Below are 9,157 nucleotides of genomic sequence, written 5' to 3'. Positions count from 1 at the left end.
AATGTTACTTCTAGGTTCGTGACGTCAAAACTGCACACGTTACGCTTGGATGGCAACCTGATTGACAGCAACGACCTCCCAGCTCTTGCTTTCTATTGTTTATCATCAATGGAAGTGGTTGTGACGTGAACAATTATGTGTGACGTAATTTACATGGTGGAAATGATATTTTTTATATAGTGCAAAGATGTTTCCCACAAACAAGTATATGTAATTGTATCCGGAAAACATGTCTTACTTTATAGAAATACAACGAAAAATACTCGAATAAAATACAACAACAATCACAACAACAAGAGTTAAACAGATGCGAAAAAAACAACTTGATTGATAAAACAACATGTATACAACTTGAAGAAAAACAACAACAAGAATACAGTATAAGGTATATGGAACTTTATGGGAATCAGCAAGATGAACACATATAACACCAATATTTATTGCTTTCCAATTTTACAAAACGGCTTTAAAACCAATGTATAGTAGGGTGGGGTAAGATGGGACATGTTTTTATTTCATTTATCGTCCCATTTGGTAGTAAGCAAAGAACAGTTATTACAAAGTTATTAACCGTAGCCCCGCAAAATCGAATAGGAAATACGGGAATTAGGGGCTAGCGGTATCCCATCTTACCCCACAGTTCTGTATCTTACAGCTCTTCGTGGGTTCCTACGTATGAAGTGTCGCAGACACAAAGCTGCAACGACCAGGAACTGTCTCTGTGGAATTCGATATAATAATAAATAGTTCTTCAGGTGCATTTGGTAGTGGATCAAGCACGTCAAACATATATAGGCTTGTCTGAGACGTAAGTTTGACGCTCGTTTTGGTGGATTTTATATATAGTATGGGAGGGTGGGGAATTTCATTGTGAACATCAAAGAACTATAAAACCGTTTCCTCACGACTTCCACAAACCGTTGTTATGGGCTTTAAGACACGATCATGGTATTTGGATATTATGTGCTAAAGGTGCCTCATCTTACCCACAGTACTATATTCTGACCACACTCGGTTAGTTTGCCGACTTTGCATTTATCAATAAAAATTGCATGCAAATACAGTAACGCTGAGTGCGTGTAGTCAAATACAGATGCATACTTAGCCTTGTGGTTGTATTTTCCTCGAGCCCCTTGTACATATACATCGCTTAACGGGAGTAAGAACGGCTTGTGTATTTCGGTGTTTGGTGACCACTCGCAATTCCATTTTGGGCACTTAACGTGGCAGCATCTGTACCTGTAGAAAAAGATTGGCATTTTTTTAATATAGCGCCGAAAACGTTAGTTACCCACTAATTACATATACGTGGTAACTCGTAAGCGGGCACGCGGTGTATGAATAAGGACATCCTAGTTATAACATTTGTGATTGCCCGCCACGCGAATGAGACATTTTATCTTTTTTTTCGTCCCATTTGAAGAACATTCAAAGAATTATAAAACCGTATCCCCACGACTTCCAAAGACCGTTGTTAATTGTTCAAAACACGATCAGGATTATAGAATATTACGTACTAAAGGTGTCTCATCTTTTCCCACAGTACTATAAATATCGTAAACTAACCAAAGTCGTGGTTCATAGTTGTCTTCTTCTGGCATGAAGGCACCCCAGGTTTGAAAGAAGCCGTTTCCAGGGCAAGTCATTTCCCAAACCTCCTTTCGCTGAAACCAAATGAAAAATACCAATTATTGTCGACCATAACTGTTTTGGTACTGGTCGAGATGCAATGAGCCGAAGTTTTGTTGAAAGAGACTTACACTTGGGTTTCCAAGGTACATTCGACAAGTATCCTCATGGTAAGGTAGCTTGATAGGCTCGCAGACTTGATCAAACAGACGAGACCCCCGCGTACTGTTCCAATCGCTGAACGCCTATATACGAGTTTAAAACCAAGTAACGTAAAATATTTAGGAAATAAGTTTAACGAAGCAGGGACAAGTTTACAAAATCCAAAATCTCCTTTAGCAAACTCACAAAGCTGTATACTTGTTACATTGATTGATTTAACGACTATCGTTTTGCTGCCAATTTCCTTCTCCTCGTTGTTTTAATTGATCTGATCCTTTATTACAGTATTAAAAACTGTTATGTTTAGTATACCTTTAGTGGTTTGTCGTGAAAAAGACAGCCGCAGGTAAAGTCTTCGTCCGTGTAACCGCACAAACCTTCATTTCCTCGTCTTTTACATTCCAGGTCGTCCTCAGCGTCCTCGCAACGATACTTCGACTCCCTGCAGTTTCCAATAACCGAGACAGAGGCAAAAGCAATTAAAATCAACAAAAACTTCATTCTGAATATTTCTACCGCTCTGGCCCTCACAACGAATCTAAATTCCCAAAATGATTTTTTATTTATATAGTAGGGTAGGGAAAATTCTAATTCGCCATCCAATTTCGTATAGTAAACAAAGAATATTCGAAGAATTATAAAACCGTATCCTCACGACTCCCATAGACCGCTGTTAATTGTTTAAAATACGATCAGGATATTTAAATAATATGTGCTAATGGTGTCCTGCCTGCCCCCACCTCACCCTATTATAATTAATGTACGATTATTGTGGTTCGATCCGCACTGAATAAAACCATTCATGTATAAACCGCTAATAACCACAACAGGCACTGGTAAAGCGTCAACCGGTTCAGTTTTTATACACCCATGCCTTTTTCAGCGACGTTGTAATATCTATCATACAAATTACATTTATTGAACTTCACGAAGCGGTCACACACTATATTCTATAACATAATTTCTTATGTGCTTCATTTTCACTTTAAACAAAGTGGTTATGAAAAGGACAGCAACACCTTAAGGCGATATAAGCATTATCTAATCGATTTGTCTGAAATTTTACTCGGTATGTATTTGCCATCGATCAGCTAGAACTAATCTAATTTCGTTATAAAACACATACATACCAGCGAGGCTCTTTTATCTTAGCCTGTGGTTTAACCGTCTTGCGGCAACACTCCATAATATTAAACATATTGATAACAACGATTTGGCGACTTTTTAAAATGGCATTCACAAAATTAAGAGAATGTATACTAGGGTGGGGGAAGACGGGACACCTTTAGCACATATTATCCAAATATCGTAATTGTGTTTTAAACAATTAACAACGGTCTATGAGAGTCGTGAGGATACTGTTTTATATTGCTTTGAATGTTCTATGTTTACTACCAAATAGGACGAGAAAATAAAACGAAACGTCCCACTATAACTGCATTCACACAACTATACGCGCATATAGAAAAACTGATTTAATCGCAGTATAAAAATCGAATAAGGGTCGAACCACTATCTTGCGCTTCAAGCGAACTTAAAATAATCCAACTTAGCGCTTTTAAGCGGTCCTGTAATATGAACTTTATATTACAGCAGATTAAGTCGTCCGCTTCAAGCGCAGTCGTGTATATTTTAGTTTGAAAATCTTTTCACGCCACGTGACTTTTGGTTATGACCTCCTGGGGTTTAATAGCACGAATCGATATGATTTATTATATGAACTGTTAATATATTCAAATTATGTATTATGGTATTGACATTTGAGATAAATTTTACGTCGAAGGCTTTCTAAGAATTCTTCGATGCTAATTGTGTTTATATTTACGTAAATCGCACAGACGACTTTCACTTTGTGCTGTAGGAAAATTGATAAAAAGCGATAACGAGTAGCAATTTATAGAAGGATATATTTGACACCTAAAAGGCAGTATGTGCTTAATAACACTCTATAAATTTCAAACTAAGAATACATATAAACACAAACAAGATATTAACACCTACGCTTGGCGTCTATGTGCTTAATAATAAGCGGAATTTACTCAGCCAAGCTCGTAACGTTATAGCCGGTTAAACTTCAATGGCCTATATTTCACAGCAAAATCTCTATTCTTAAAGTAGAATTGTTTATAACACTTCCTCCATCCTACTATATTAATGGTTTATTCATTCGGGCGCCGGTTTAACAAAAAGACAGTGGTTCCTTTGCACGGTATTAACGTTGTTTGGTTGACTCAACACTTGGCTGCATACAGCAAATACGCACGTAATACACTGTTGGCATATTCGTATTCACCATGCATTTATACGTATACAGTAGGTTGTCGTAAGATGGTCTATGTTTTCTTCCTCTTTTATAGTCATATTTGGTAATGACAGCAAACTTTCAGATACGGGTATATAATCCTGTAAATAAACTTTGTTTACTACCAAATGCGACAGGAAAGTTAAATAAAAACATGTCCCAACTTTTCCCGCCCAAGTATATGTACCATCAGATTCCTAATAACTCATAGGAATATGACTGGGCCATAATATAAGTATGACCAACGCCACACCGTTGGTATAACCAAACTATATTACAAAAATTACAGCTAAAGAATCATATACATGCCGGAATGAAAAAAGGGTGCACTGGTATATATTGCGTACGCATTCAAGCCTTTAATTTGTGCCACAAACACACTCGTATTTTGTACAGAACCCAAATACTGAAATACATTATCGGGCACCCTACGCAAATGGCTATAATGATAATAGTAGTTGCCTGGTTCGGGTTTGCTTTCCAATTAAGTAACTCATATATCGCAGAATTAACGTTTGCCCAGTGCAGTATCAACGTAAAAATCACATAAATGAAATAAAAACACACTGCTTGGTAAATGTATGACGGTACAACCACAATTCTGGTAAAAAACAACTCAACAAAAGCTAGAACAGAGTTTATAAGGTGCACATGTATATTAAGCGCAGACTTAGATACATTTGAACCGGTAGCCAAGGCGTTGGCCCAGTATAATGCAGATACTCCAAATGCTAGGTTAATAAACATATTAAATGTAACTATAGAACAAAAGTAAAACAACTTTATCGTCTTCGTGTGCTTTTGCTGCTCGCCTGGAATAAAAGAAGCTTCTATTTTGTGCTTTAACTAAATTTAAAGGCATGCCTGTTTTTATAAGCATACTTGTACCATATAACTACCTGTAAATGTTTTATTGTTTGTAGTAAATGTAACGTATATAAGAGACTCACTACACAGTCGTAAACACTAATATAGGCCTAGTGCCTTGGGAAATTGTGACATTTATAGACCTGGCTTTGACGTACGTGTATGTTATGGAATCAGTACAATTCTAAAGAAACACAATATCGAACCTCAACTTACAGTGTACACCAGAATTTTCTCCTGACTCAAAAACCGGGTTGACAAAGAGGGTTCCGGTTACATTTGCGGTCGGAATTTTGAAGTCTTCCACTTTATATTTCGCATACATAGCAATTATTAAGACAAAACCTAATGGAATTACATTGTGTCAACATGCATCCGTTTTAATATTTGCTTATTTTGTTTTAAAGTGAAAAGTATATGTTAAAACGCGATTGGGAATCCCTATCTTTCCCCACCCTAGTAGAAAAATTGTCTGCTACATCGACAATTATAAAAGATGTATTTTATTAATTACCAAAATATAAAACCATCACCAACTCAGCCCAATGTGTGAGATAGGCGTAGTAAAATGGATCAGTACTTAATGTCACATCCATGATCCACCAAGTGAATGTGTATATGAAAGTAAAGGTGCGGTATACCAAGAAAAGATTGGCGTTGTCGCTCCACTGTGGGATATAGAATAAAGTGTTGTAAATATGCTTAAAAGTGGGCTGGTCTGCCTTATTTCATTTCCTCTTATAGGGAATACTAGGAAATACATAGAAAAAAATCCCCCACAAAGTAACATATACATGGTAACTTGTAAGCCGGCAGGAGGTGTTAAACCCGTGTTATAACGACTTTCGTTTTCCGGTTACGTTCTTTGTTAGCTACCAAATGATACTACGAGGGAGGATAATAACCTGTCCCTATCTTACCCCACACTAGTATATACAGATGTGCGCTAATATAATATTTCAATATCAATATATGGTAGAATGGGGGAAGATGGGACACTTTTTTATTGTGTTTTTTCTTCTCATTTGGTAGTAAACAAATTACATTCAATGAATTCCAAATCTTATTCTCACGACTTCATATAACTGTAAAGTTGTCCCGTCTTCCACCACCCTACTATATTACACGAAACGGGTAACCTACTACCTGAAGCTTGTAGAAGAGATCTACTGAAGAATCTTCAAAGTTTGAACAACTAGATTGGCATAAAGTTATAAAACAACCCATGAGTGGAACTTAGTAAACATAAAATGAGCTTTTTGGTAAAATAAAGTTTGTAGTTTTAATATTGTATAGAATATCAAAAATAGTAAATGAATAGGGTATAGGAAAATAATAGAAAATCCGATTATGTATTGGTACAACGGTATAATATATATATATATTGATCAGTGCATAAGTTACGATATACAAACTGTTAACTCTAGACCGTATATATATATATATATATATAACAAAAGTTACTGAGCTATATGTGAGACTATAAAGGTAGTTCGGGGCAAGATGGGGCATGTTTTATATCTTATTTTACCGTCCCACTTGGTAGTATGCACAGAATATTTACAGAATTATATAGCCTAACCGTATCCTCGTCACGGCTCTTAAAAGTGTTGTTATAGTTGTTATAAAACACGATTACAAAATATGCAATATTGTGTGCTAACAATATCCATCTTACCCCACAGTACTATATATACCTATATCGATTTTGACATAAGTTTTTAAAAATCTGAAAATGTACAAATTAACTAACTGTCTTATTGTGCAACAATAATAATAGTACTCTATATAGACAAAATGCAGCGGTACATACAAAACACTATAGTACAACTTTTTTATGAATTTTTCCTGCGGTGGTGACAGTGTAAAGATATAACGAGTAGCAAGGGTATAATAACCACTTTTTATCACGTGGTGTTGGCGCAATAACTTTCTGCTTGATTAGTTTTTGCTGACAGAAACAAAATGCTGCATCATTCGAACTTCGATCACGATTTTAGTAATGTGATTGTGACGTATGGTAACGTCATAGTTCACCTTTGGAAGGTGGAGTAGGAACGCATTGACATAATTCAAGAGACCAAATGTTGTCCCTGTTAGATTGATAAACCGTTATGTTTTGTAAATAAAAAATTAATTAGTCCGATAATTTTGTATTTTTTACGAAGCTAAAATTTTGGACTGACTGCCAACGTTTTTGGACGAAAAAAGGTAGCCTTCTAGACGTTGGCCTATACCAACGTCGGCCTATACATGTCTTATAGTTATATACCGCACGTGAAAAATGCTAAGTTGGGGTAAGATGGTATATTTTTTTCATTCTTAATTCTTGTTCCCTTAGAGTAGTAAACAAAGAACTCTCAAAGATGTTCATAACCCTAGCCTTACGACTCTAAAAGAACGTTGTCAAAACACGCTCAGAAAATATGGGATTTAAGTGCTAAAGGTATCCTATTACACCCCACAGTATTATATTCAGGTTATAGCCAATATTGAGAAACACCTACATCTTATCGTGTAAGTGGGTGCTTCTCACAGCTCGAACGTATTCGTCATATACAGGGACGTTGAAATCTTTTCTCGATTGAGTAAAAGGCGACCACTTGCAAGTCCAACTCGGACATTTTGCGTTGCAACATCGGTACCTTTATGGGACACCATTTTATTCTCAGCAGAGTTTGTATATAGGGTGATCCAGAGTATTTAAGTAGGGAGAAATTTGGTAAAACAGGAAAAAGTGACAAGAGATTTTGACAGTTTTCATATAGTTTGGGGTTTAAACTATTATAATAGGGTGGTGTAAGATCGAGCACGTTTCATTATATTTTTTGATATATTAGGGTGGGCGTGTCCCATCTTCCCCACTCTACTATATTGTATGGGCTAAAGTTGTCCCGTTTCCTACTACATATACCGTATCTGATTCAGATAGGAACAAAATAACACGCCTAGTTTAGTAAAATAGGAACAAGTTGGTGATTGGTTTAAAAACGACCAGGTACACACTCTTTTGTAAATTTGTAACGCTGTGGCATTAAAAGCCGTTGGGAAAAAACTACTGTGTTTTTACAATTTCAGTAGTAGAATCTTGAATTGTAAGACCACCTTACCATATTCTTGCATGAAAGCTACCGGATACAGGTGGGAATGCGCCCCAACTTTGAATGAAGCCACTGTTTGGACAAACCATTTTCCAGTCCTCCTTTTCCTTTATAAAAATCCCGATGTGTTTATTGTTGCAGTCATTTTTGTTGCTAGTACTTACGTTTGGGTTTCCGAGGTATAGTTTACATCAGAGTCCGTATATAAACATGTTTATATACGGACTCTGGTTTACATGTATCCTCATGGAAAGGAAGTGTTACTGGTTCACAAAATTGGGAAAACGATCGAATTTGCATTTTAGCATCCCAATGACTTTGTACCTGACAAGGATTTACTGGTTTAATAATGCGCCGTGTTATAATAAAACAGCATGTTTATATCATGTATACATCATATGACATCAAACTGTATAAAACTATATGTAGGCTAACGCAGCAGTGGTAAATTGGCCAAATTAAGCAATGTCAAGTAACGTTAAACCAGTTGTTCTATAACCAAAACTATACTCATAAGAATATGTAGCTACCCCCCTGTTAGCATTATTGGACGGCAATTTGTAAAATACATCAATTAACTTACAGAAGCAGGTTTATCATGAAACAAGCAGCCGCATGTGAAACCCTTATCTGTGTAGCCACATAAACCTTCGTTCCCACGCCTTTTACATTCTAAGTCATCGTCAACGTCCAAACACCTATACGCAGTTTCGATTGCAAAAGTAAATACGATAAGAAAAGTTACCACGAAAACTACTAAGTAACCGTTCATACTACCTGCATAGAACATAATAATGTAAAATTAACGAATACGCCAGCTATTCTGTAGTGTAAGAAATGCTAAAGCCTAAATATTATCTAGTCGAACAACTGTTGGCTGCTTGTAAAATACCCTAGTAACAGTAATACATTACCGTGTTGTTAAAGCAAGATATCTCTTCCGTCTACTTACGCAAAAAATAACGACACAAATCGTTGTGTTCACCTAAACAACTATGTACGTAATAGAGAACGTGGTAGAAAAAGACAGGAAATGTACCTACGTTTTGTTGTGAACATCGGTGCTTCAGTGGTTGTAGTAAAATGGCTTGATTTG

The 9,157-nt window shown here is 36.3% G+C and overlaps 2 protein-coding genes across 2 annotated transcripts; both read right to left on the bottom strand.

Annotated features, from left to right (window-relative positions):
* Positions 1 to 152: 152 nt before the first annotated feature.
* Positions 153 to 2,822, bottom strand: LOC100177978. The gene is made up of 5 exons (XM_002123102.5): positions 2,104 to 2,822; positions 1,761 to 1,874; positions 1,567 to 1,664; positions 1,102 to 1,239; positions 153 to 719 (listed from the first exon to the last, which is right to left on the bottom strand). Exons 1-5 carry the CDS (start codon positions 2,290 to 2,292, stop codon positions 650 to 652), a joined length of 609 nt encoding a protein of 202 aa, XP_002123138.1. The 5' UTR covers positions 2,293 to 2,822; the 3' UTR covers positions 153 to 649.
* A 3,480-nt stretch (positions 2,823 to 6,302) lies between these two features.
* Positions 6,303 to 8,962, bottom strand: LOC113474270. Its single transcript, XM_026834667.1, has 6 exons — positions 8,645 to 8,962; positions 8,298 to 8,385; positions 8,226 to 8,251; positions 8,071 to 8,168; positions 7,468 to 7,605; positions 6,303 to 7,053 (listed from the first exon to the last, which is right to left on the bottom strand). The coding sequence occupies exons 1-6, from the start codon at positions 8,849 to 8,851 to the stop codon at positions 6,987 to 6,989; spliced, it is 624 nt and encodes a 207-aa protein (XP_026690468.1). The 5' UTR covers positions 8,852 to 8,962; the 3' UTR covers positions 6,303 to 6,986.
* Between the last annotated feature and the right edge of the window lie 195 nt (positions 8,963 to 9,157).

This window comes from Ciona intestinalis, chromosome 5 (genome assembly GCF_000224145.3).
Source record: "Ciona intestinalis chromosome 5, KH, whole genome shotgun sequence".
Taxonomy (NCBI): Eukaryota; Metazoa; Chordata; class Ascidiacea; order Phlebobranchia; family Cionidae; genus Ciona; species Ciona intestinalis.
This window is presented reverse-complemented; position numbering and strand designations above follow the sequence as displayed.

What these genes read in the sequence shown, in the direction of transcription:
- LOC100177978 (XM_002123102.5), bottom strand. Translation starts at nt 2,292, where the DNA reads ATGAAGTTTTTGTTGATTTTAATTGCTTTTGCCTCTGTCTCGGTTATT. An exon ending in TTCACGACAAACCACTAAAG is followed by an intron (nt 1,875 to 2,103) that starts GTATACTAAACA and finishes ACTCGTATATAG; the next exon opens with GCGTTCAGCGATTGGAACAG. An exon ending in AAATACAACCACAAGGCTAA is followed by an intron (nt 720 to 1,101) that starts GTATGCATCTGT and finishes CGAATTCCACAG; the next exon opens with AGACAGTTCCTGGTCGTTGC.
- LOC113474270 (XM_026834667.1), bottom strand. Translation starts at nt 8,851, where the DNA reads ATGTTCTATGCAGGTAGTATGAACGGTTACTTAGTAGTTTTCGTGGTA. An exon ending in TTCATGATAAACCTGCTTCT is followed by an intron (nt 8,386 to 8,644) that starts GTAAGTTAATTG and finishes AATCCTTGTCAG; the next exon opens with GTACAAAGTCATTGGGATGC. An exon ending in TCCTTTCCATGAGGATACAT is followed by an intron (nt 8,252 to 8,297) that starts GTAAACCAGAGT and finishes ACGGACTCTGAT; the next exon opens with GTAAACTATACCTCGGAAAC.